The 25,841-nt window shown below is 55.1% G+C and overlaps 3 protein-coding genes across 14 annotated transcripts in view; 2 read left to right on the top strand and 1 right to left on the bottom strand.

Annotated features, from left to right (window-relative positions):
• Positions 1-4,362, top strand: part of DDB2 (damage specific DNA binding protein 2) — a 35,853-nt gene extending 31,491 nt beyond the window's left edge. Inside the window, exons 6-11 of one of the 4 annotated variants that reach the window (XM_027562446.1) lie at positions 825-924; positions 1,016-1,193; positions 1,499-1,641; positions 3,340-3,504; positions 3,644-3,689; positions 3,983-4,362. In XM_027562446.1, coding sequence (XP_027418247.1) covers positions 825-924; positions 1,016-1,193; positions 1,499-1,641; positions 3,340-3,504; positions 3,644-3,689; positions 3,983-4,032 — 682 coding nt within the window. In that variant the 3' untranslated portion in view covers positions 4,033-4,362. Of the gene's footprint in view, positions 1-824; positions 925-1,015; positions 1,194-1,498; positions 1,642-3,339; positions 3,690-3,982 lie in introns of those variants that run through there. The other 3 variants (XM_027562447.1, XM_027562448.1, XM_027562445.1) reach the window with 3 other exon arrangements.
• Positions 705-11,745, bottom strand: ACP2 (acid phosphatase 2, lysosomal). 3 transcript variants are annotated; one of them, XM_027562450.1, is made up of 11 exons: positions 11,579-11,745; positions 10,911-11,006; positions 10,502-10,588; positions 9,449-9,628; positions 9,241-9,339; positions 9,073-9,162; positions 8,499-8,628; positions 7,628-7,710; positions 7,404-7,510; positions 7,104-7,279; positions 705-5,368 (listed from the first exon to the last, which is right to left on the bottom strand). In XM_027562450.1, the coding sequence occupies exons 1-11, from the start codon at positions 11,690-11,692 to the stop codon at positions 5,235-5,237; spliced, it is 1,296 nt and encodes a 431-aa protein (XP_027418251.1). In that variant the 5' UTR covers positions 11,693-11,745; the 3' UTR covers positions 705-5,234. The 3 variants fall into 3 exon arrangements, with proteins under 3 accessions (XP_027418251.1, XP_027418250.1, XP_027418252.1); XM_027562449.1 differs by having other exon boundaries at positions 8,499-8,631; positions 11,579-11,744; XM_027562451.1 differs by having other exon boundaries at positions 8,499-8,631; positions 9,449-9,601; positions 11,579-11,743.
• An 87-nt stretch (positions 11,746-11,832) lies between these two features.
• Positions 11,833-24,788, top strand: NR1H3 (nuclear receptor subfamily 1 group H member 3). Of its 7 annotated transcripts, none has more exons than XM_027562437.1 (10): positions 11,849-11,946; positions 18,541-18,620; positions 19,148-19,336; positions 19,817-20,113; positions 20,481-20,689; positions 20,797-20,976; positions 21,159-21,258; positions 23,869-23,982; positions 24,202-24,296; positions 24,488-24,634. In XM_027562437.1, exons 2-10 carry the CDS (start codon positions 18,578-18,580, stop codon positions 24,632-24,634), a joined length of 1,374 nt encoding a protein of 457 aa, XP_027418238.1. In that variant the 5' UTR covers positions 11,849-11,946; positions 18,541-18,577. The 7 variants fall into 7 exon arrangements, with proteins under 7 accessions (XP_027418245.1, XP_027418238.1, XP_027418241.1 ...); XM_027562440.1 differs by lacking the exon at positions 11,849-11,946 and adding an exon at positions 17,596-17,781 and having other exon boundaries at positions 19,847-20,113; positions 24,488-24,788; XM_027562439.1 differs by lacking the exon at positions 11,849-11,946 and adding an exon at positions 17,598-17,781 and having other exon boundaries at positions 19,820-20,113.
• Positions 24,789-25,841: the final 1,053 nt, after the last annotated feature.

Genomic DNA, 25,841 nt, shown 5'->3' with positions numbered 1-25,841 from the left:
AGCATGTGGCTAGAGAAATTACAAAATGCTTGTCACTTTGGTTTTCAGTCAGAGATATGACTCTGCCCAAGTGTGTGAGGGTGCGGGGTTCTACCTAGCACTGGGCTGCCACACAGGGGTAAGAAATACAGGAGCAACGGGACAGGTGACAGGCGACCTTACTCTTCTACAAGGAGCCCTCCTCCTGCAAGATGTTTACAAGGGATGCAGAAAGCAGGGTAGCAGAGATTTGAGGGGAAAATGTGAATCTGGGCTCTCCCGACTGGGTATCAGGATCCCTGACGTTCCCCCCACCCTGACCCGTCCCTTCATATCAAGTGGTCTGAGGGACAGAAACAGCAGGTAGTTCCAAGTTGGTGTGGTTTTTCCCCTAAGTGCTCAGAAGGGGGCAGGAGTTCCTTTCCAGCCAGCAGTGAGGAAGAGTTGGGCAGTCCCTGTGTGGAGTGTCCTCTCCTTTGACCCAGAGGGTGGAGAGTGGAGAGAGAAAACAACAGCTGAGTCTTCCTCAGGGCTCCAGGGGGCAGGCCCGGACTTGAGGACTCGCCTTACGGCTCTGGGTTTGGCTGCTTCAGGGACTCTTAGCACATGAGGATCCTGAGCCTAGAAGTAACTGGACAAGTTTCTGAGCCCCACCACCCCCATACCCTTTGTCGGAATGGTGGACGAGTCTTGAGTGCTCCTCACTGGGAGTCCATGACAAGATATTCACTCACTCAACGGATATTTATTGACTGTCTGCTGTGTGTGAGACATGAGCTGCAACAGTGAATAAATGCAACTTGCCTCTGTCCCTAAGAGTCTTACAGCACAATCTCTCCCTCCAGCGTCTGGTTCTGCAGCTTGGACGTATCTGTCAAAAGCCGAGTGGTGGTCACGGGAGACAATGTGGGGCACGTGATCCTGCTGAACATGGATGGCAGGGAGGTGCGTTCTCGCGAGCCCAGGCCCTCACTTTCCCTTCCCAACCCCCAGCCTCGGTTCTGCACCCCAGCCTGAACCGAGCTCTTGTCCGCAGCTTTGGAATCTGAGAATGCACAAAAAGAAGGTGACCCATGTGGCCCTGAACCCGTGCTGTGACTGGCTCCTGGCCACAGCCTCCGTAGATCAAACGGTGAAAATCTGGGACCTGCGCCAGGTTAGAGGGAAATCCAGCTTCCTCCACTCGCTGCCGCACAGGCATCCTGTCAACGCAGGTGTGATATACCAGACCTCGGCCTTCCTGCAGACCCCGCCGACCCGCCGTTTCAGGGCCTTTCCCGCAAAGCGTAGAAGCCACTCAGCCAGGCCTTAACCCCGCACAGCGTTGGCCAGGCCGAGGTCCCGAGCCCTCCTGTCTCTAGCCGCCCTCCCAGCCGCTGAGCCTCTTGGGTGTTTGTTCACGGCCCCGATCACGGCCCTGCCACCTGTCTCTAGGAAGCAGTGGGAGGGAGGTGCCCCTGCGGGCCAGGATAGGGCCCACCTGGGGTCCCTTGAGCTCAGGGGCTTTTCGCTTTGCCAGCTCACTTCAGTCCCGATGGAGCCCAGCTCCTGACTACTGACCAGAAAAGTGAGATCCGGGTTTACTCTGCTTGCCAGTGGGACTGCCCGCCAAGCCTGATCCCACATCCTCACCGCCACTTCCAGCACCTGACACCCATCAAGGTAAGTGATGGTGGGGAGGCGGCGCTGGACAGGGCAGCCGCAGCCGCAGCCCCAGCCCCAGCCCTCTTCTCACCGTGGCTCACTCTGCACCTTTGGTCCAGCTCTGTGAGCCCGTTTTGCTGAGTCTTCGTCATGTCTCTTTGATAAGTGGATTTTCCTGAGTTCTTTCCACGCAGCCCAGGCATTTTCTGAGATCCTGACCCTCTGTTCTGCCCTCAGTTTTGGTGACCTGTGTGTGCAGCTGACCCACGAGCTAACTTGGATTAGTTAGCCAAGCCATTTATGGCTTCTCTAGCCTTAACCCCCAAGGCTTCCAACCTTCAAGTCCTCCATGCCTGCTGCCCCCCGTCCCCCCCGCCGCTGCCAGTCTGAACTCTGCCAGTCCTCCTGCTGCCCAGGTTATACTCTTTTCTAGAACCACAGTCCCTCTTCGGACTTCCGGAGCTCATGCCTGCACTTGTGTAGTCAGGAGAGCACAGTTCAGGTGGGCAGAGCCCATTCCCCCGCCCCCCAGGTTAGACTCCTTCAGCAAATCACTCGCAGTAGGGATCCCAATGTCCTCATCTATAAAGAGGGAATAATAGTATCTGACTGACAGGTGGTGGTTGTGAGTTTGAACCCAAGTACTTAAAGCATGTGGCAACATGCTTGGCGCCTAGGAAGTACTCAGGAAATAATGATTTGGTATGAGAATGGCCCCCACGTCGTACCTCAACCCTAGAGTAGGAAATGGCAGCCCACTCCAGTATTCTTGCCTGGAGAATCCCATGGACAGAGGAGCCTGGTGGGCTACAGGGTCACATAGGGTCACAAAGAGTTGGATACGACTGAGCAACTTAGCGTAGCGTAACGTACCTCACATCTAATCCAAGCTGTCTGTAATGTCAGCCCTTCAGCGGTTGGTGTTCCCGTTGACCCTTTCTTCCTTATCTCCCTCTTGGTATCAATCAGCCAGACCAACTGACAGCATCCCAGGTGTGACCTGTGACTTATTTCCAAGCCATTGCCTGTAGCACCTCTTTCTTCCTGCTAACCGTGTCTTGTCCCCTTCAGAACTTCCTTGAAAAGCTTTCTTGGAAAAATCCCATCCAGTTCTGTCATCCCAGTAGCTGCTCAGTTTGTTTTGAGTGGGGTGATCTGGGAACAGAGAGGTCCTCCCCCGTTTCAGCCACTTGCCATTTTCTACTCAACTCCCTGATGTTGGAGGGAGAGCTGTGGGATGAGCTCAGAACCGAGGTCTAATTTGCAATGCAGATCCCTGGGTCGGGAAGACCCCCTGGAGAAGGGAATGGCAACCCACTCCAGTGTTCCTGCCTGGAGAATCCCACGGACAGAGGAGCCTGGCGGGCTACAGTCCACGGGTCACAAAGAGTCGGACACGGCTGAGCAACTATACCATCGCTTTCGCTCGGGTCGCGCTGATGTTAAAATACTTATCAGCTGGTGCAGTGTCAGAAAATGCAGAGAGAAGGCCTGCATGTGTCCTGAGGATCACAGGAAGGTCAGCTGGGGATTTTACATTTTCGATGGTAGATGCACGTGCACTTCAAAACCATTCTTGTTTCATGTAGGTCTTACCTCTGTTGTTAAATTGCTGGCAGTTGTATTAACCGTTGTTGTCAGTGGCAAAGGTACTTCTGCTGTCCCTCTCAATGCTGTTCTGCATTTACTCCTGTGACCTGCCTCTCCATCTCCTAGGCAAGCTGGCATCCTCGGTACAACCTCATTGTCGTGGGCCGATACCCAGATCCTAATTTCAAAAGTTGTTCCCCCCATGAATTAAGGACGATCGATGTGTTTGATGGAAGCTCAGGAAAGATCATGTATCAGCTGTATGACCCAGAATCTTCTGGTATCATGTCGGTGAGGCCTGGGCCCTCAAATAATAAATGGGAGGAGGCAGGGATTGAACCTCATGGATCAAAAATGACCAATTACTCCTCACATGCCCTTCTTCTGCTACCTCCACTCCCTCCTCATGCTCATCCCCTTGTCTCTGCAGCTCAATGAATTCAATCCCATGGGGGACACGCTGGCCTCCGTGATGGGTGAGTGTACATGAGGCCGGTCAAGCCCAGCCTACTCCCCAAGGTTCAGTGCAGGCTCACCCCAGCTTAGCATTGCTCCAGCCACCCCCAGGATATAGTCAGTGAAGATGGCAACCAGGAGCCCACGGTCTCTTTGGACCGAGGGCCGTCCTTCTCGCTGAGTCTTGGCCACAGCAATGCCTGGCTGCTGCCCGGATTCCTGGTGTCTCCTGACCAAGTGCTAGGTTCCCCACGCCAGCTCCAAGTTCTCAGAGGCTGATGATGGAAGGTGCCTCTGGTCTCACTCCTCCTAGGTTATCACATTCTCGTTTGGAGCCCGGAGGATGCTGGGACTCAGAAATGAGAGACGTTAATGAAGCGGGGGCGAAGCAGGGGCTTGGAGCCCCACGAGGACAAGTTCTTTGACGAGAGGCGGCTTCATGTTAAAGGGCCGAGGTATCAGAGTCCCAGCGTTGGAGCTGGGGCACTGGGACCGTGACATGGGGACCGGACACGTGCGTGGGCTGAGCTCCAGGAACTCCAGAGTTGGCAGACTTGCTGTGCCAAGGGCCTCTGCTGTACGTGGCCTGGAGCCGAGCTTCTCTCCTTTCTCCTCTCTGACACTCAGTGCTCAGGTAGTGGTTTTTGATCTGTGCTCGCTATTCACATGGCCAATAAAACATACCCAGCTGACCTTCTGAGTGGATCTTCCAGCTCCGATCTGGTCAAAGGGCTTCTCAGCTCCCCAGAATGAAGAAAAGCCATAGAACCAGCACTGGGAGTCCCAAACCTTCATTCTCTGGAAGCTGTCTCAGTCCTATTCTGGGCCAGTCTAGAGCTGTTCAGCTCACAACCTAGGGATCCCAGCCCCACTAAGGGTGGGGACAGTGGTTTCAGGATTCTGTACCACAACTCACCGTCCCCTCTCCGCCATCCCCGACTCCCTCCCAAGCACAAACCTCCTTCCAACCGGCTCAAGGAGAGGGGTGACAAAGATGCTGAAAGCATCATGTCTCACTGGAGTTAACGGTGGCGTCAGCTGGACAAACCACTGGCTGGCTCCTGGGTGACCTGGCTCCCTGGCGGGCAGTGTTTGTGCCCCCAGTGTTGGGCCGTTCTTCCCGCTAAAATAAGCACTGAGAGGTGAGAGGCAAGACCGTGTCCTTGGGGCCATCTGCCAAAGACTCTGGGTTGGAAGACAGAGCAGGGTTTGATGGAGAGGCAAAGCAGATCAAGCCCCGTCTCCTTCAGTCTTTTTCTCCGAGGTCCTGAGTGAAACCGGAGCACTTGTCTACATTTCACGTCCTTAGAAGGGAGCACGGAGGAGGCAAATCCTGTTTGGAGGAAGCCAGTGTCCGACACAGTACTTGGTTAACGTCGGGCACGTGGATGCCGGGTGACAGGTGCCTCGGGCCAAGCTGAGCCTCACTTGTTCATCTAGGTGCGGTGATCAGAGGGAGGCCCAACCCAGGGTCTCCTGTCCATGGGCTGGGGAGCAGCAACAGTCAGGAGCAAGGGCCCAGCCCACCTCCCCTAGGAGGCAGAGGGAAGGGGGCTGAGTGGTTGTCAGGCGTGGTCCTCCCCATCTGGGACGTGGCGGTAGCCAGGAGGCTGGGCCTGCACCCGGAAGAGGACGGTGAGGAGCAGCACTATGAGGAGGAAGAGGATGGAGCCGCAGACGGCCAAGGCCACGATCACCTCTAAGCACAGCGCCAGGGGAGGAGAGAAAGGTCATGTCAGTGTTCGTTCAGCAAATGTTTGGGCGCCTACCACATGCCAGGTGCCATTCCTACAACGGGGAGACCACAGGTGGCCAAGACACAGTGTCCTGTGTGGCTTTTCCCTTCTAGGAGAGGAGATGCCATGACAGGCAAATGACAGAAAGGACAGGTTAGTGGCAGATGCCGTCGAGAGAACCAAAGCCAGGCAGGTCACAGGCAAGGTGTCACCAAGAAAGCAACACACTGACCTGAGCCTTGGAGTCAGTCAGACACACAGAAGATCTGAGAGAAGAGTGTCCTCAGGCCAGTGGGCGGGGGTGGGGGGAGGTGGAAGCAAATGCAAGAGGGACTTAGCTCGACATGGTCTAGGAAAGAGAGTCAGTATCACCGGAGCAGACCGAGCAGGGCCTGAAGGCCACCGTAGAGAATGTGGGTTTTATTCCAGATGACGGGAAGCCCTTGGACAGTTCTGAGAAGGGTAGTGATGTGAACCGATTCATGTTTTTAAAAAATTTAACTCTGCTGTGCTGACAGACTGGTACGGCCAAGAACAAAATCAGAAAGAACGTTGGGAAGCTTTTCAGTACTTCTGGCAAGAGATGATGGTAGACTGAGCCAGAGCACGGATTTTAAAGACTGGACTGGCAGGATATGCTGGTGGTTGGAGGTGGGGGTCTGAGGAGAGGGCACTCGGAATGGCACCTCGGGACATGCTGTGCACCTGCGTGGCTGAGGCTGCACTAACTAAGGCGGGGAAGCCTTCAGGGAGAGCATGTGGGCTTAGACCTCCACTGTGAGATGGCTTAGCTGACATCCACATAGAGACCTCGAGTCCACAGCTGGATGTGCAAACCTGCGGCTCAGAGAGAAAGAGGTCACGAGGCATAAAAAGAACTTAGCATGGAAATCGTAACATGAGGCCATAGGGCTGGGTAAGCTCACTTGAGTAGAGGGCATCAGTGGGGAAAGAGCCAGGCTGATGAGCCCGGGGCCATCTGCTGGTTAGTGGGGAGAAGAAGCCAGTAAAGAAAGCTGCCTGCGGGGAGGAGGAAGGAAACCAGAGAAAGCAAGAAAGTGGTCAAAGAAGGAGTGACCGACTCCATAACGCCGCTGACAGGTGAGAGGAGCTGACTGAAGAACTGGTTAGCTGGCTTTGGGGCTAGAGGAGGTCACTGGTCCTTAACAACAGTGACTTCTGTGGAGTGGCAGGTGACGGAAGACTGTCCAGTGTGAGTCTGAGAATGAGCGGCAAGGAGGTGACAGCAGAGTCTAGGCAACTCTTTGAAGGATCCCATCCGAAAGGGGGAGAACGGGAGTGGCACTGGAGAAGGAGGTGGGCCAAAGGAGTCTCTGTTAGGCTCTGCAACGGGACTGATCTGGCAGAGCGGCGACACCGAGCACTGGGGCCCACGTGGAGGTCAGAGGAAACGAACCCAGGGTGTAAGTGGAAACGCGGGCCCCCAGCGGGGGCTCACGCCAAGGAGAGGGCCAGGACACCAGGTGGGGGAAGGATGAGATGGTCCTCTCCCTCCCAGCTGCAAGGCTTTCCTCACGCTGTAAGAAGGGCATTGCCTGAGGGTGAGGAGTGCGTCTCAGGGTGGGAAGGAGACTGTCTGGGAACCCGCACCAGGATTGGAAGTGCTCTGGAGACCTCTGGGTAGGAACCAGGAGCCGTTCTGGGCCTCGGCCAGCACAGAGGCAGACGGCAACTCACCTGTGTCTGCGGGCCCGCCTGCCAGCTGGCACTCCTGCAGCCAATCCTTGGGCACGACCGGCTCTGTGAGGCGGAGGAAGTCCTGCAGCGGGCAGCGGTGAGAGCAGCCGGGCAGGGTCAGGGGCCACGGGGCCCTGTGACTCTCATTCCGGAAGTACATCTCCACCGAGAAATTCCTGCGGGTGGGTGGGAAGCACGAGGGCAGTGGCTCCCCAGGCTAACAGCGTCCCCTCAGGCTGCCCACAGCCCCGCCCTCCACTTGGGCGCCCCTCCCGAGGGCAGACTGCGCGCTCCACTCACCCACTGTCCTCCTGGTACAACTCAAACATGTGGCAGGACGCATAGGGGGCCTGCTCGCCGTTGTAGACGCCCAACGCCATGTGCAGAGCCACCAGCGTGGTGTCGTGCTATAAGAGGAAGGGCTTCCCATCAGCACCGCTCCCCCCCGCCAACCCCAGATACCGAAGAGAGGAGGAACCCAGCTTCCGCGTGCCCTGAGCCCCCTGAGGGCCGTGGGAGCTCACCGCAGAGTAGACCAGCAGCTTAGGGAGCTGGGAGGTGGTTGCCATCAGCGTCAGGTTCTTCCGTATCTGAGCCAGCAGGACGCCTGAGGGAGAGAGTCCCCCCGTATCAGCGGCTGCGGTCTTCACCGTCTTCCGACCGACCTACCTGAGGGCCTCTCACCCTCTGCCAGCCCTGGGTCTGATCCCAGCAGAGAGGACACGTCAGAGGAATCCCACTTAAAAACTTTCAAATTTACAGAAGGAAGCAAGATAAAACAAGATACCCCTATTTCAACACAGACGCAGAAACCTGCCCATTTATTCATAAAGGGGCAATGAGGCCCTGCCTGTGTTTGAATGATTACTCCAGTTGGGAACAAACGTAAACCTAAGGCTGCTTCAGGGAGCATCAGACGGCGGCACCAGGCCAGGGGCACTCTGTCAGGGGCAAACTTGGAGAACCGAGATGCTGGGAAGGTCTGGCAGCTGGCATTCCCTTGAGCGCTCAGATCAGCGTGTGGCCTGTGTATTACTCTTGGCCTTCTTTCAGAATGGCCCCTGGTGGTCCTTTGGGGGAGGTGGGAAGTTACTTGAGGGGACAGAGGGTTTCCTGATATGGGTGAAACTAAGAATATGAATGGACACACACACGCACACACACACACACAAGATGCACACCAGCCTGTAGTCACTGGTACTAGTGACAGACGTGCTAAGCACCTGGGGGACTGGGGAGGCTTTGATGACTGACGGGATAACTAGGGTTCACTGGTCCTCAAAGAGCGGAGAACTCTTCAGGTAGAGAAGTGAGCGTGTGAGAAACCCCCCTGCAGAAGGTTTCTAACGCTGTTGGGTTCTTTCAGGGGAGTGACATGCTGGTCTTGTCACTCACCCCCCTGCAGCCGGGCCTTCTCTGCCTGCTTGTAGATCCCGAAGAGGAAGCGGAAGCTGAAGTCCTTCAGCCGGCTCAGACGCTGCATGGTTTGGGGCGAGGCCCAGGGCGGCAGGGGCAGCCCGTGTGTCTGCTGTGTGCGGCAGCGGGCAGGTTAGCTCCCCGGCCCCGGCCAGAGCCTCTCCCGGGAGCAGCTCTCTTCCCCGCTGGGATGGTGCCTGCGTGTGTGTGAGGGGAGGCAGAGGAGAGGCAGAGGGTCTGGAACCGGGAGACGTGGTGGAGGGTGTTGAGGAGGCAGGGAACAGGAAAGGAGGCTCGGGCCCCAAAAGTGTGACTCAGCAGAATGGAGTCGGATACCACGAGAGCTCTGGGTGGGGAGAAGTGGGAACTGCTGACCATCAACAAACTTGTTTCCCACTCTGAGGTTCTTTCTCACCCATGAGGGAAATTCTTCTGTTTCACAAGAGGTGGCTTGCCTGGACCACCCCAGGGGCATGGCATCGAGGCACAGTGTTTTACTTGGCCTAGCCATGCAGGCCTGCCAAGCTGTGAGAGAAGACCTGAGCCGGCTCACCTCGCAGAATAGCGTGTCGTAGACATTCCAGACAGTCTCCAGGGACAGGTCCGTGAGCCCCGTCTCATTGGCCACCATATCCAGGAATTGCTATGAAACACGATCAGGGGGTCAGTCCTGCCCGGGGCTGAAGGTCGGGGTGGTGCCCTCCACTTCAGCCCCACTCACTGCATTCTGAACACTCTCGTTCTGATACTCGGGCATCCGCCGGGTCTCATTCTGCAGCTGTTCAAAGCGGGGGCATGGGCCCAAGGGGAACTTCAGCAGCTGCAGGCCAGAGCGGGTAAGCAGAGGCAGAGAAGGAGTCAGGGATCAGCAGGCCAACGGCCAGAGTCGTTCCTACCGTCGCCTCGAGGGAAGGGCGGGCCAGGCTTACCCTGTCCTCGGCAACGGGCACAGTGTGGACGGGGATAGGCTGCCAAGAGATGTTTGGGTTAAAGCGCTGGATCCCGTCGGGCGGGAAGAGTCCAGCCAGGTTGGCCTCCGCACTCATAAGCGTCCGGTCAAAGTCTGTGCTTCGCACATAAACCTGCAGAGATGACAACACCAGTCCCACCTGTGGGAGTTGGGGGGTGGGGGCAGCTCTGGCCTCGCAGTGGAGCCCCAGTTCTTGCTGTTCACCCAGCAAATTGTAAATCCACCATGCATCTGCCCCTCTCCCCTTCTCTGGCCTTCCCCACCCCTCTTCCAGCCTAGACTGGTAGGGTTGCTATCCCCGCCATCTGCAAAGAATTCCTGCAGGAATGGCTATAGGTCAAATGCCACTCCCAGTCCGAAGTGCTTACTCAACAAGGCTCTCGGGTCTGCCGGCCTGCCTGGTTTATTACAACACCTGTCTCCCTTATCGAGGCCCGGGTCCTTGGGGGCAGAAACTGTCTTTAATCACACACACACACACACACACACACACACACACACACACACACACAATGCCCCCCTCCCCACCCTTAATAACTGGCTTAGAGAGTAGGAGAGGAAATAAGATGAGGAACAGAGATAACTACTTGTGAAAAGAGAGGAAGAAGTGAGAAAGGGCAAAATCAGGATAGGGCCGGCCCTCAAGGAAACAGTAACATGAGAGATAAAGATTGGATCTGGCTGACACACTGTTACACACAGTGCCAGCACAGTGCCTGGCCCGAAACAGTACTTGGAAGGAAAGCCTGAGTTACTTCACAGAGTCAGAAACTACTCTGCGAGGCCCTTAAGTCTGGGCTTGGATGCTTGAACAGTTTGGCTTCTTCCCAAGCCAAGCAGGGGCAACTCAGCCTCCAGAGTTTTGCTCCAGACAGCCCGTGGACGTCTCGTCCTGCAGCTGTAACCAGAGATACATGGAGGAAGGCCACAGTGCCTGGGTCACTGGTAGTCTCCCTGAGGGCAGAGAGTGAGAACAGCCGATCCCCGCTCCCTCTAGAGTTCCCAGCCTTACCTCTTGTCGGTGGTAAGAGGTGTTGAGGAAGCCATGGTAGCGCTGTCGCAGAGCCTGGCCCAGCTCCCAGTGCTGCAGCATCCCCTCCTGTGGGCAAACCCAAGGGTTAAGAGGCCCAGGGGGAGGGGGATGGCTCATGAGAACAATAGGGCTTAGCCACGGCTGCTTTCCACCTTGTGGTTGGAAGCAGGAGTGGGTTAATCTGATCCCACAAGTCGTTTATTAAGGGGTTGATTGTGCATGCATTGTGTGTGCTCATTTTAATCTGGGCACGGATGAAAGTAAGCTGAAGAAATGTGGCCAAAGTTAGCATGCACATGGGGAAAAGCAGTTTGGTGAGTTCTGCAGCCTGCTCCAGAGGTCACCGGTTCTACAGCTCATCCTGAGAGAGAGCTGGCTCCTGACCCACCTTGGTTAGCTGACCAAAGCCCTGGGGCCATTTGTCTTCCTGATGGGGGTCCTTGGGATACGCTTTCACTGGAGAGCGGTCTCCATGTCGGTACAGCTGAGGAAAGAAAGTGGTTAGCCCAGAGGTCAGAGGGTCTCCTTGGTGTGGACACAGAGCCAACCCCTGCCCCATGTTGAGAACCTTAACTCTACCCACTGTGAAAAACCCCAACCTAGAAGTCACTAACTTCTTGCAGCCTCCAGAGACTCTAACTTGGCTAAGCAATGCCGCTGGAGACGTTGGGAAAACCGAAAGTACAGGAGGGAAAGGGAAAGAAATGAAAGCAATGCAGGTGTATGTGTGGGGTGGGTGGGGGCGGGGGAACTGGGAAAAAAAATCACCAAAGGTTGCTTTAGAAGTGAATCTCTTATTAATCATTGAACTACATCCCAGTCCCAAGGCAGACTCACCTATCTATCCTCTAATACAGAACTCCGTGCACCCTGCCCCCCACCCTAAATACCCCAGGGCGTCACAAAAACTGCGAACCCTGGCCCCCAACCCCGCAGGCCAGTCGTCTCCCCACTACTCCAGACCCCAGACCCCAGCAAAGCCCCGCCCCTCCCTCCACCAGCAGGCCGGTGCCCACCTAGCACTGGCCAGCCCTTGGCGACCCCATCTCTCATTACCAAAGTAACGAAACGCAGAGTCCGGGCCTGGGTGCGTGGCATCACCATCAGGTTCACACCAAGAATGAGCTGGAGAAGAGCTGCCCGGCTCCAGCCAAACCGCCTGCCCGCCATCACCGCTGTAGTCTATGCAGCACAGAGGCTGGAACCCTCTGGGTGACACTTGCAGCAGCCACCCGGACGCACCCTTAAGAACACACGCCGGAAGTCCGCTCGCCGCCATCTTGGTAAAGGCGCGGGGCAGGGATGGTGGGAGGAGGAATCCTGGAGGGAATTCCTGTAGGAGGTTCGCGATCCTGCCGTGGAGGAGGAGCGTGGGAATGTAGCGCGACCTCGCCCTGCAGAAAGGGTTTGAAGACCTCGTCTTGGTAAAGAGACCCCTGAACGTGGATTTTGCCTCTGCTCACAGAGACCCCCGTACCAAGGTGGCTCTTGTATTCGGCTGGACCGTGGCCGGGAGAGCGAGCGCCCCCTCGGGCCTGGGGGTGCTTCCGGGCTTGACCTAGAGCCAGAGCCGGCGCCGAATTGAGGCGAGGGGTGGCCCAGGGCGGCTGTCTCCACACGCCTTACTTAGGGTGGAATTTGAGCCTTGGCCCGGGCTCTTATTCCCTGAAGGAAGGCTTGTTCGGGGTGTAGGGCACAGGGTGTACCAGCCCTTTGGACTTCCCGTGTGCCTGAGGTTGGTCCCAGTCTAGCCTGCTGCTCATTTCCTGAGCAGAGCTTAAGGTGCTCTCTCACTTCCCCTTCCAGTCCTTTTCCCTCTCCTCCCACCCGTCCACTTCCAAGTTTTAGATGATTAGAATCAAGATGCCGTGCCTCTTCTCAAAGGGGTTGGGTTGCACAGGATGTTCAGGCTGCAAAACCAAAGCAGTGAATCCTCAGGGGAGACGTTTCAGACCAGTGGGGAGATATAGGGGTAAGGGAAAAGAGAATATCATACAGTAGGAGTAGATGGGCTTTCCACAGAATCAGACAGAGGCCCGCTTGGCACTCATTGCTAGGATATAGATGCAGCCAGTCTGGCTTCAGATCTTTGTGACTCTGAACTTGGGGAGGGACTCACTGCTCCAGGAAGTCAGGTCAAAGGCCATTGAGATGCTTTGATTCAGATCTGCCCCCTAGTAGCCAATTACCTCAGATCATTGGAGAAATAAAACCTGATCAGAACATGTGGAAGAAAGCAGAGTCACTATTTTGCCCCAGGACTCCAGATTGAATTATTTACATGTATTTCAGGATCTAAACTTTGCTTCCAGAATTGTTGCGGAGGAGTGAATAGAAATTGAGATCTGAAGGCTGGGTAGTCAAAAAGTTCTTAGCCGTATTTAGTCACAAGCCCCTTTATGAATTAGATGAAAATTTAGTCTCCTCTCCTCCAGAAAAATGTCCACACACAAATAGAATTTTGCACACAATCCCAAGAAGTTCATGAAGACCATTAATAAGCTTCATATATCAGCACCTCTGAATCCTTGATGTAACCTAGTCCCCTTTTCTTCACAGATAAGAAAACAAATCCTAAGAGAGGAAGTGACTTGTCCAAGGTCACACAATTCAGGAGACTGGATTAAAACTCAAGTTTTCTGATTTCTATTCAAATTTTCCTTATAATGGGCTATTTCTCACAGGCTACTCAAACTGCATTGTTTAACTATATTCAGTGGCCCCCAAATATTTTCAATAAAGAGATTTCTAGCAAAGGAAACCTTTTCACGTGGGTGGGGTTGAGTGGGACATGGTTAATTGGCAAAATTCTGCATATTAATGGGAGTTGTTGAATATTTCATTTTAATATGCCCCTTACTCTCCTTGCAAAGTAACCAGACTGTTGTGATATCAGAGTGTAAATCCCAGGCTTACTAAATTTTGGCACGTAGAACAAAAATCCCTTAAATTCATCTTTTGCTTTTCTTCCCACTTGCTCAAATATTTCTGTTTTCTTTGTGCCTGCAAATATCCAATGTAGGAAGTATTGATGGAGAAGATATTATTTCAGTTTTGATGGTGAGAAATAAACCCAGGAAGGGTGAGGATTGCATCACAGTGCATGTTAGAGCCGAGAGCAGAGCCCTGGCTTCTGGACCCCCAGCTTCCGCCTGTTTTCCACCAGATGGTTCTGTGGTTCCCAAACCTTGGTTCTTAGCTACAGCTGCTAAAAGAATGGATGTGTAGATGGATACATGGGCCTCAGTTCAGTTCAGTTCAGTCACTCAAGTCGTGTCGGACTCTTTGGGACCCCATGATTTGCAGCCCGCCAGGCCTCCCTGTCCATCACCAACTCCCGGAGTCCACCCAAACTCATGTGCATCGAGTCGGTGATGCCATCCAGCCATCTTATCCTCTGTCATCCCCTTCCTACCTCAGGCCAAATAAATCAGAATCTCTGAAAAGGAGGCCAGGTTTGGGAACCACTGCTCTACCCTTTGTTGGCAGAAGTGAACCTAAATCCGTGTGAGTTCATTGTTTTTCCCAGTTGGGAAGGTAGTTTTGTGTAATGGAGTGAGGTGGAAATTTTGTTTGAGTTTGAGCTTTTGAGTCAGCTACACTTGTGTTCAAATCTGAGATTTCCCCTCCTGCTAGTAACTACCTCTTGGGGTTTTATATATAAGGAGAAATAAAATAATACATGCAAAGATAAATGTATGTCGTAGGGCCTAATAAATGTTACTTTTCTTTTTTTCCTTTCTGCCATCTGTATCATCTCTGAACTCACCGACCTGGAATTCCTGGGTTCTTCCCTGTCCTGTGACTGGGGGTTTGAGAAGTTACTTGGTTGGCCTGAAAGATGACCGCCCCCCCACCCCCCACTCCCCACACTTTGCAGCCTTCCAGAATCGTGAGGGAGGCAGCAGGAAGCACTTGCCCCCCTCCTCCATACCACCAAGTGTACCCTGTGGCCTGCTTCACGGGAGCGCTTTGAGGGGAGTTATCTAGTGGTGCATGTGACCACGGGCTGGGGGATGTGCCTGTCTTGGCTTCAGATTCCCTCTGCAGGTTGTGGGGAGCTGGAAGATCTTAAATGGAGCTCCCAGGCAGGATGCCTCCTCTCGGGGTGGAGGAAGCACACAGGAAAGCCCCCTCGGGAAGGGGAGGCCTTGCACCTGACACCTCCTGGAGACTGGTAGATAGGTTTGGGGGTCTGGCAAAGTGAGAAGTGATGCCCGCTGCAGATAACTGACTGCTGGCCCTGGCTTGGGGAACATGTCCCAGTCCTTAGTCTCCAGGACCCCTGTGGAGAGACCACCAACAGGTTTTGGTCTTTGCCCATTTTGCACTCCCCTCATGCGGGGGAGGCTCCTGAACCCCTGTAACCTGAAGGGGTAACTCAGGCAGTCACGCTTCCTCCTCCTCTGAGACGAGGCTGAGGCTGACTCCCTGACGTGGGAGAGATGGCGCCCTAAGCTGCTTGTTCAGCAGCCGGCTCTGGCCCAGGTCAGAGGGTGACAGAACCAGCTCGTGTGTGGTCCTCGGTCCTGGCCTATGGGGAGATGAGGGCGTGAGGAGAGGAGTTGAGGATCTGGAGTGAACGAGGGTCTTCTCCCGACTCCCAGAAGACAAGTCATCAGACCCCAGACCAGAGTTCCACCCGAGTGCCCATCACCAGGTGTCTCAGTGGCACCGCTAACCCTCCCTGTGCACTGGAGGAGGAGGGAGCCGAGAGAGGGTGTGCGTGCTTAAGACGGAACCATTTCAGTTGCCCAAGAGCCAGAGTCCCTGGTTTTTTACTTTCCCAGGACAGCTGGGCCTTGTGCTCATGACTCAGAGATGCCCAGCCTGGGGTGCCGGCCTTGTGAGGGGATGACCTTGTGATGAGAGGGAACAAGAGCAAAAGCTGGAGGCAGAACTTTGAGATGGGGGATGTCAGAGGGGCTTTTCTGAAATGTGAAAATGAATACATGGGCAGATTTTGCAACACTGCCCAGCCTGCTGTCTTCTCAAGTTTTGGTCCCCAACTTCCACCCGTTCCCCCTGTCCCACCCTGAGCTTCCTCCCATCTTTCACTAAGCTCCTTTCTGTTTCTGCTTGCCTGGTGCCTCTCCCACCCAGTTCCCCCCACCCCGTGTCCACTCTTGCCCTGCTCTCTCTCCTCTTCCCTGGTGCCCTGTTCATATCCGTGTCTGTCCCTCTGGCTGCCCGCCCTGGCCTCCTGTCCTCTGCTTTAATGTGGGACCCATGGGAACTGGAGTTCACAGCAAAACAGGAAGAGCCTGTGAGCAGGAAACTGGGAGTGGGGCGGGGTGGTGGGGGACAACCAGCAGTAACCTCAGCCCCTTGCTTCCCACATCTGCACTGAAGCATCCCCAGGGCCCTCTGCCTCTCCCACTGCAGCACCCCAGCCACCCCCCACCCCCGACCCCGCTCCCGCTTTGCCCATCTCAGTGCTTCACTGGTCCAGCAGACCTGAGAGGCATCCCGGACTCTGACGCAGGAGAAAGAGGACGGGGACTTGAGTGAGGACATCTGGATTCCGATCCCAGCTCAGCCACTGACTGTGTGTGGTCCCGGAAAAGGCTCCGCCCTGAGCTCAGTGTTCTCCGAGAAGAAAACGGAGCTCAGAGTTACTGTACCCTCCCTCCCTCCTGGGACGGCTCCAAGGACCAGAAGAGGGGGATGTATACGGAAATAAGCACTGGAAGGTTAATAGTGTTCAGAGCCAAGGTGATGGGAAGACCCATTGCTGAAGGAATTGGGAGGCTGATCACTGCTACCATCTCTAGTACTCTTACTGGGTGCGATACATCTGATATATTGTTTAATTGCCACGACAACCTTCTGTGGTAAAAATCATTATTATTATCCCTGTTATAAAGATAGGGAAACAGGTTCAGAGACATTAAGTAACAGTTAATCAAGTGCTGTGTGCTGTGGTTAGTTGCTCAGTCGTGTCTGACTCTGTGACCCCATGGACTGGAGCCTGCCAGACTCCTCTGCCCATGGGATTCTCCAGGCAAGAATACTGGAGTCGGCTGCCATGCCCTCCTCCAGGGGATCTTCCCCACCCAGGGATCAAACCCAGGTCTCCTGCATCACAGGTGGATTCTTTACAGCCTGAGCCAGCAGGGAAGCCCACTTAATCAAGATCACACAGAAAATAAGAGGCAGAGGCAAGGCCCAAATTTGAATCCAAAACCTGAGCTCAGAGCCCCTGCACTGAAGCAGTGTTGTGGGGATGAAACTGACTCGAGGTAACAAGTATAGGATAGAAGAGGATCATGCTGTTTTCCTTGTTTACTTATTCATTCAACAAACAGGACCACAGTACCTACTCTTGTTTCTTTCTCTATGTCAGGTTCTGTTTCAGGGGAGGTAAAATCAATAAAATGAGGCGTCCACCTTCAGGGTAGACCTCGGTGTTCCAGGCAGCGGGGCAGGAAGGCAGGGATATGGTCTCAGGAGCAGCGGGACAGGGCCTGCCTTCACTTGTGATGGAACCGTTCCTACATACACACCCTCTCAGGTCCTCCGGGCTGGTACCCAGATCTACAGCCTCCCATCCCAGACCATCCAGTGCTGAAGCGACTTCTTTCCACCCCAGCCCCCCCTCCAACCTCTTCCCCTCGCGGAGGGCCCCCACACCCCCCGCAGGGCACCCACAGTCAGAAACTCCCTGAAGGCCCAGCAACCTGCCCGTCTCCACCCCTGGAGATCTCCTGCCTGGAGATGGTGGGGAGAGCTGCTCAGCCCCTTCCCGAGGCAGGGAAGGCGGAGGAAGACTGGGAAAGCAGGCTGGGGCTCGGTGTCGCAATTCCGGGCCGGGCCGGGACCTTTGCTCTGCGAGATGTCTCCGGAGGGGAGGGGACGACTCTGGAGGCTGCGGGGAGTGGGGTGGTGGTGGGGGGTGGTGCCTGGGATGCAGCGGTTTGTGTAAGAGCCGCTCCGAGCCGCCGGAGTGAGGAGAGGAAGGGGAGACCCGCGGGCCGCTCTGCGGGGACATGCGGCCGCCGGGCTCGGGGGGCAGGGGCCGCGGTGGCGCCGGGCCGAGGGGGCGGCCGGCCGGCAGGGGCGGAGTCAGCGCCGGGGGCGGGGGCGAGGAGGCCCGGGCTCCAGTCGGTCGGCACCGGGCTCCCGGCCCCTGTCTCGCTCAGTTTGGGCGCCTCGGCCGCCGCCGAGGCCTGCGGACCGGGGGACTGCAGCATCCTGCTTTCCCAGCAAGGGGGCTCCAGAGACTGCCCCGGCCGGGGAGTCTGGCGGCCCGGGCACCGGTGGGTCTGCGCCTCAGTTCTGCCCTGGGGCTCTGCGTCTGCGTGTCCGGGAGTGGGGGCGGGGGTGCGGGGTGTCTCGGGGCTTTAGAAAGGGGGTCTTTGGGGAGCAGCGAGGGAGGGTGGTGATGGAAGCGCAGCGCTCGCTCTAAGCCCCAGAATAACTTGTCGCGATCAAGGGAGGAGGTCCTCTATGTGAACTGGGGTGACTCCCGGAGGCGAGAATTTTGTCCCGGGAAGTGGCAGGAGGGAGGTTTGTCTTAACTAGCGGTGTTTATCGCTGGGTGGAGGGAGTCTGGATCTCAGAACTTGTCCCGGGTTCGGCCCAACGCCTGCGGTCCCCAGTGCAGGAGTAAGGGGAAGGGGCTCTGACAGAAGCCGGGCGCGGGGGCGTCAAATGTTCCCTGACAGCCTGGAGCGGGGCCTGGGGAGAAAAGGTGGCACGGTAGCCAAGACATGAGAGTTTTCAGGTCGGAGAGACCAGAGTTGGGAGTCTACCTCGGCTCTACCGCTGCCTAACTGCGTGGCCATAGGCAGTTTTCTTCGTGTCTTGTAACTCCAGTTTCCTCATCTGGAAATTGGGTTTAAGAGTAGCTCTGACATCACAGGGATGTTGTGAGGAAGGCATGGCAAGCCTTGGCACAGGCGCTAACACATACATGGCAGGTAAACATAAGCTGATATGTGAGGATAGATAAAAGGCAGGATCAGGAGGGGAAGGGACCCAGTTTGGGAATAGTGTAACCTGGATCCTTCCTGCAGGACAGTCCCTTGGTAATGTCCAGGGCTCCGGGAAGAGATGTCTTTGTGGCTGGAGGCTCCTGTGCCTGATGTTTCTCCTGGTAAGCGTCTTCACTCCAGCCCTCTCCCCTGAGCCTGGGCGCCGGCTCCTCTCCTCCAGCGGGAATCAGCCTCCTACATGACCTGCCTTCTGCCCACCCCTGGAGAACAGTTCAGAGCTGCTCTGGGTGTTGCTGACCTCCTTCTGCCCGGGCTGCCTCTGTGCTGGTTCTCGTGCCTGGCCCTTGCAGATAACCTGCCATCCTTCTCAATCCGGGCTTGCTGCTGGGGAGGCTTGGCTTGTCCAGGGCTTACCCAGCTTGGCTTTCAAGACTTCTGTCTGATCTCTGAGATGGACGAACTTCAGCCCCCGCCCAAAGGACAGAGTTTAATGTCCTCATTTAAGGCACTGAGGTGCAGGGGACTACAAGTGGCTCACTCTAGAGCCCATAACAATCCCAGGGTCCCAGAGCCAGAGCCAGCGTTTTGCTGCCCTCTGTGGGCGGAGATAGACTTGCAGTTCCCCAGGAGAATGCAGGAGGGGTGGGGGGGGGCCTGAGACCCCTTGTGTCTCTCTTTCGGGGTTCAGACTCTGCAGTGGAGCTGTGGGAACCAGATGCACAAGATGCAAGCAGCCAGCCCTTGGGAAGCAGCAAGTGCATCCTCAGGGAGGAGTCCAGCACGCCGCAGTCCGCTGGGGACACTTCGAGGATGGGGCTGGAGGCGCCAGAGCCCACGGCCCTGCTCCCTGGTGTAGAGGCCCCTCCAGAGTCCACAGGTGAGGAGCTGCCAGATTTGGAGGTGGGGGCTCCCTGGATCTGGGATCAGGACTCTTTACCTTATGAGATCAGGGTTAAGTCCAAAGGCTTTGGCGTCAACTAGACGTAAGTGATCTGAGTGTAAATCTTGCATCTGTCTTAGGCTCTTCACTCCAGTACTCTTGCCTGGAAAATCCCATGGACAGAGGAGCCTGGTGGGCTACAGTCCATGGGGTCGCAGAGAGTCGGACACGACTGAGCGACTTCACTCACTTTTAGGCTCTTCTGAGCCTCAATAAAATGGAAATAATAAGAGCACCCATCTCGTAGGTTGTTGTAAGGATCAGCACCTGTAAGGGCTCAGACAGTACCTAGGACAGCGTGGCGTATGAGAGCTACTTTCTTAGAATAGAGAGACTAGTCTTGGTATAATGAAGTGAATGAAGGTCACTGAGTACTCAGGGCAGTGGCCAACTGAGCACTAAGCCTTCTCCCCAAAGAAGAACATGAAGGCTCTTCCCTGCATCCAGAGCTTCGTCCACAAAAGCGGAAAAAGGGGCCCGCCCCCAAAATGCTGGGGAACGAGCTGTGCAGCGTGTGCGGGGACAAGGCCTCCGGCTTCCACTACAACGTGCTGAGCTGCGAGGGCTGCAAGGGGTTCTTCCGCCGCAGTGTCATCAAAGGGGCACGCTACGTCTGCCACAGCGGGGGCCACTGCCCCATGGACACCTACATGCGCCGCAAGTGCCAGGAGTGCCGCCTTCGCAAGTGCCGCCAGGCGGGCATGCGGGAGGAGTGTGAGTGTCTGGACACCGGAGCTGGGGGCGGTTAGGCTGATGGGGAAGAGGGGACATGTGGCTGCTAGGGTCTGGGGGCAGACAGGCAGCTGAGTTGCAGGCCTTCCTAAGAGTGGATTAAAGTTTCTTCTTTAGGGACTTCCCTGATGGTTAGGACACTGAGCTTCCACTGCAGGGGGCTCAGGTTCCATCCCTGGTCTGGCAACTAAGATCCCACATGCCACATGGCATGTGTTTTTTTTTGTATCTTCTTTGTCTTTATCCAACACTCTCCACTTTTCTGGAGCCTCAAACTATTCCTGTGCCCCATCCCCGTTTCCTGTCTCCCCACTTCTCCCCTCCTCACCCTGTCCCGCTCTCTCCTCAGGTGTCTTATCAGAAGAACAGATCCGTCTGAAGAAAATGAAGCGGCAAGAGGAGGAACAGGCTCAGGCCACATCTGCACCCCCGAGAGCTTCCTCACCTCCCCAAGTCCTGCCCCAGCTCAGCCCAGAGCAGCTGGGCATGATTGAGAAGCTGGTGGCTGCCCAGCAGCTGTGTAACAGGCGCTCCTTCTCAGACCAGCTTCGAGTCACGGTACCTGAGAGACTTGGGGAAGAGACGGCTGTGCCCAGAGCCCCAGGTGGCTTCTTGACATCCAGCTCAGGGCGCTTTGTTTCCTTCCTCCTTGCCTTTCCGGGCAGCCTTGGCCAATGGCACCAGATCCCCAGAGCCGGGAGGCCCGTCAGCAGCGCTTTGCTCACTTCACTGAGCTGGCCATCGTCTCCGTGCAGGAGATCGTGGATTTTGCCAAACAGCTGCCAGGCTTCCTGCAGCTCAGCCGGGAGGACCAGATCGCCCTGCTGAAGACGTCTGCGATTGAGGTGACTGGCGGGGACAGGGGTGAAGGGAGGACCTGAACAGGATGTCTGTGGGAGGAGCCTCCAGCCAGCCCCCTGGAAAGCCGTGTCCTCCCCGCTACCCCCCGGCCCGGGAAGTAGGGTTGAGGGGCTGCCCTTTGCTCGAAGGTGCCCTGGCCCGAGACCAGCCTGATCATTGTGTGCAGGTGATGCTCCTGGAGACCTCTCGGAGGTACAACCCTGGAAGTGAGAGTATCACCTTCCTCAAGGATTTCAGTTATAACCGGGAAGACTTTGCCAAAGCAGGTGAGGACTGAGCTCACAAAGGGGCTGGGCTGGATGGACACATGCATTTTGTCCCATCATGCAGGGGGTCCATAGTGACTACAGAGCTGCAGGCCCAGGGTTTGAGCGGCTCCAAAGGGAAAGACGCACCTGTTTTTCCAAGATGGAAAGTTGAAATGCTGATAGTTTTCCCTTAACTGCCCCACACCAATTCCTGGTCTCTGTTGCATTAGGCCAGCGGTTCTCAGACTGTGCTCCCAGGAACCTGAGGCAGGGTTTCCACAGTGTCACCTTAGAGCAGACATATCCTTCACCCTAACTTTAGCCAAACAAGAAGCTCCATTTAAATCTGCATTATATGTTGTGCTTATGAATAATATTTTGCTTGAAGAAAAGCTAGGAAAAATCCTCGAAAACCTCACTGAGCCCTTTAGTAGTCAATCACGAAAAACCTTTCACAGACGTGCTCTTTAAGGATCATGCGGACTGATTTCCTCCTTTTCAACTGCGCTTTCTGAGGAGCCGTGGCATTGGCGTTAAAACACAGCAGACATGCCCAGATGGGGCAGTTTTAGGATAAGAGGGAACACTTCTGTCCCCATCCCATAGCTGGAGTACTTTCTCCAAGAATTAGTTCACACTGCGGTTCTCTAGCTGATGTTTGCTTGCAGGCTAAGCAGCGTTGGTTTCCTCATATTCGGTTGCTGCTGATGTTTGTGCTGTGGGAGAAGGGTTGGAAGGTAGAAGGTGTTTTGGAGAGACCAGACTGAGGCTGAACAAGAGACTGAGTGGTTTAACACCTGAGTCAGTGGGTCTGTAAAATAGGGCTGATGCTGACTCCATTCTCAGGTTTGGAGGATCCTGGTTTCCAGGGCAGAGTTCAGAAAGGTTTCTGGTGACTCAGGCCAGCTCTTGTCTGGTCACAGGCCACCCAGTGAGCTTTCTAGGTAGGCCTCTCTTCACCATAGGGCATGGGAGGGCTGTGTGGGCACCTCTAGCCTTCTATAGCACCCGGTGCGCTGCTTGAACGTAGAGACACCTAATAGGAGTGATGTAATGACTTTTTCCTGCTTTAGAAGCCCAGCCCTGCCCCCTTTCTCTACCCAACCACGGCCTTCTCCTTCATAACATCCTCCCTTCTGAACCCTTGCCTGTTTTCACGTCTGCACGTATCTTTCGGCACTTACGGACTTGGGCTATCTGAATCTGCATCTATGTATAGATTCGTTTATATAAGCGGTTTTCATGTCGTGGTGTTTGTCTTTCATTTCTCATGTTTTCAGTGAGGGGAGCGGTGCTCTTTGGGTAGGTCTCCCTCCCCCTCTACCTCCACCACCACATACTGCACGTACGTGTGAGTGGCTAGTGACGTGAGCCGACCACAGTGGGGGTGCTCACTCAGCGAGCAGCAGTGGACCCTCACAGGAGGTGAAACTCCAAAACTGGCTCGTCCTCCCAAGGGGCTGTTCAGCGCCGTTCAAGGCTGGACACCTCACCAAGAAGGGCTTTCTAAACAGAGCTTGTCCATTAAGTGTATCAAGACACACTTGATAAACATCGGGGTGAAAGTACAGGAAGTGACTAATCGAGAAGGCTGGAATGGAAAAGTTAGCAGATGGTTGCTAAAAGACATCTGAGAAAACCTAGGGGATGGGTAGGGTGGAGAGAGTTTGACTGTGTTTGGGAGAAACGTTCGTTAGAACGCTATCCTTTAGAACAAGTCATGATTTATTGAACTTCAGTCTTCTCAGTAAGAAGACTGGTTCTATTTTTTTTTTAATTTATTCAACACTTATATGGCAGTTATTTTATGTGCCACTCATTATTCTAAGGACCCATTATGAGATAGGTAGTATTATTTCCATCCTAGAGATAGGAAAACCAAAGCCCAGAGAGCTTAAATAACTTACCCAAGGTCACACAGCCTAGGAAGTGGTAGAGCCAGGACTCAAACCCAGGGAGTCCAACAACAGAGTCCACACCCTCAACACACTGCTGTCTCCCCTGTGATGGAAAATGAAATGTTGCTACTATTCAAAGTAAGGCCACTTGTCAGTGAAGAAGTCTTTTTGTAAACAAACATAGAGTTGCGTCTATTTCTAGTAATGTGGGGCCCTGAAGAGTTCTAAGAAGAATTCTAACAGAATTATTATTGTGATTATTTAATTTAGCATGTCCTATATGCTGGGTTCAGTGCAAAGGGGTCTGTATGCTTTACCATTTAACCATCACAATTCTGTAAGTTCAGATATGATTCCCACCTCACATAAGAGACTTAAAGAGGCTAAGAAGCTTATCCAAGGTTACACAGCAGAGCCTGGGGACTTCTGACTGAGTTTCCTGGTATCTTCCTAAATTGAGCTGTGCTGCCCATGTCATGGGACTCACCTGGTGGCTCAGTGGTAAAGAATCCGCTTGCCAGTGCAGGAGACCCAGCTTCAATCCTGGGGTCAGGAAGATTCCCTGGAGAGGGAAATGGCAGCCCACTCCAATATTTGTGCCAGGGAAATCCCATGGACAGAGGAGCCTGGTGGGCTACAGTCTCTGTGGTTGCAAGAGAGTCAGACATGACTTAGGGATTGAACAACAAAGCCCATGCCACAGTCCCCAGCCTCTCTTCTTCCTCCCCAGGGCTGCAGGTGGAGTTCATCAACCCCATCTTCGAGTTCTCCAGAGCCATGAACGAGCTGCAGCTAAATGATGCTGAGTTTGCCTTGCTCATTGCCATCAGCATCTTCTCTGCAGGTGTGGAGGAGGGGCGAGAGGGAAAACCAGCGAGAGACTCAAACCAGAGAGGGCTGCAGGCGCCTTAGGGCAACGATCGTGGGGGTGGAGGCCCTTGCTGTGTTCCTGTGGGATAGGAGAGGTTGGGTGCGGCAGGTCCCTATTTCTGGGGTTGTGATTTGGGGTATGGAAATGAGACCCTGGCCAGACCTGCCACTCAACTCTGTTGGTGACCTGTAGACCGGCCCAACGTGCAGGACCAGCTCCAGGTAGAGAGGCTGCAACACACATATGTGGAGGCCCTGCATGCCTACGTCTCCATCCACCACCCCCATGTGAGTCTCCCCACTGCTCCTCCTCCGTCCTCTCCACAGCTCATCCCCAGAAAACCTGCTGTCCCTTCTAGAACCCCTCCCTGACTGCATCGAGCACAGACACTTCTCTGCCTCTCCCGCAACTCCCCTACCCCTGGCCCCTCTTCCCTGGGGAGAGACAAAAGGCCCTACTTGTCCCTCTCCTTTCCTAGGACCGACTGATGTTCCCAAGGATGCTGATGAAACTGGTGAGCCTCCGGACACTGAGCAGCGTCCACTCAGAGCAAGTGTTTGCCCTGCGCCTGCAGGATAAGAAGCTTCCCCCGCTTCTCTCTGAGATCTGGGACGTGCACGAATGACAGTTCCTCCTCCGTGTCTTCTGTTTTCCTGGGCTGGATGACTGAGGCTGGGTGGCTGCCTCCTAGAGGTGGAGCCAGATGAAGGACAAACATTCCTGAGGGCTGGGCAGAGGAGATCCTCACGTGGCATTAAAGGAGAGTCAAAGGGTTGGGAGTTCTGTGGCTGCTGAGTAGTCGGGATAGCCACACTGTGCTCCACGTGAACACTGTGTGAACCCTGTCAAATGGATGAACCTGGGGGCCCCTTTGCACTAGGCTCTCCGGGCGCTGCCCATGCTGCTTCTACCACTTCCTGTTTTTCCCCACAGGGCCCCCAGAGAAATTCTGCACTGTCCCTCCTTGGCTGTAAGCGCCTCGGGGCTGCCACATTGAGAGGTCTGGCACTGTTTGTATCAGTTCCCTTCAGTTCAGTCGCTCAGTCATGTCTGACTCTCTGCGACCCCACAACTGCAGCACGCCAGGCCTCCCTGTCCATCCCCAACTCCCGGAGTTCACTCAAACTCATGTCCATTCAGTCGGTGATGCCATCCAACCATCTCATCCTCTGTCGTCCCCTTCTCCTCCCGCCTTCAATCTTTCCCAGAATCGGTCTTTTCAAATGAGTCAGCTCTTCGCATCAGGTGGCCAAAGTATTGGAGTTTCAGCTTCAGCATCAGTCCTTCCAATGAATATTCAGGACTGATTTCCTTTAGGATGTTTGTATAGGAAGACCAAACTGAATTCAGAAGGATAGAAACCGATTTCTGGATTGGTGGGTGGGAGTGGGGGCCCGACCACCGGAGGCGGGAAGCTAGTGTGTCCTTGAGGGTCCGCTTCCAGACTCAAGAGGAGGGAGGCAGGTCACAAAGTGACAGCCTCGGCCGTGAGAGGGGACCTCCTTTTACAATTCCCATTGCGCCGTAAAGGGTCAATGAGGTGCTGAGGCTGGGAGGCCTGCTTCCCCTTCAGGAATCCCGGTGGGATCGCGCGTTGTCTTTCTCTGGGGGAGGGGTGTTGGATTTATTTTTCAGAACCAACGACTCAGTCGCGCACCTGTATTAGCCCGTGCAGGTCCAATGCCTCGATTTTCCTGAAAATCAAAGGACAATAAGTCCTTCCTCTTGGCCCGCAGGCCCTGTGGGACTGGGGCGGGGGGGTGGAGGGGGGGTGGGGGTAATGTCCTCTGAAGCCAAGGGGAGGCTGCCGCGTCTCGGGTTGAGCCTCTCAG

Source organism: Bos indicus x Bos taurus, chromosome 15 (assembly GCF_003369695.1).
Source record: "Bos indicus x Bos taurus breed Angus x Brahman F1 hybrid chromosome 15, Bos_hybrid_MaternalHap_v2.0, whole genome shotgun sequence".
Classification (NCBI taxonomy): Eukaryota; Metazoa; Chordata; class Mammalia; order Artiodactyla; family Bovidae; genus Bos; species Bos indicus x Bos taurus.
This window is presented reverse-complemented; position numbering and strand designations above follow the sequence as displayed.

Bases quoted from the DNA above. Each gene is read 5' to 3' on its own strand.
- ACP2 (XM_027562449.1), bottom strand. From the start codon at position 11,692: ATGGCGGGCAGGCGGTTTGGCTGGAGCCGGGCAGCTCTTCTCCAGCTC. The intron at 9,163-9,240 runs GTGAGTGGGGCT...CGTGTTTCATAG, and splicing joins ACGAGAGTGTTCAGAATGCA to CAATTCCTGGATATGGTGGC. The intron at 7,511-7,627 runs GTGAGCTCCCAC...TTCCTCTTATAG, and splicing joins AGCTGCTGGTCTACTCTGCG to CACGACACCACGCTGGTGGC.
- NR1H3 (XM_027562438.1), top strand. From the start codon at position 18,578: ATGTCTTTGTGGCTGGAGGCTCCTGTGCCTGATGTTTCTCCTG. The intron at 20,977-21,158 runs GTGACTGGCGGG...CATTGTGTGCAG, and splicing joins TGAAGACGTCTGCGATTGAG to GTGATGCTCCTGGAGACCTC. The intron at 21,259-23,868 runs GTGAGGACTGAG...CTTCCTCCCCAG, and splicing joins GGAAGACTTTGCCAAAGCAG to GGCTGCAGGTGGAGTTCATC.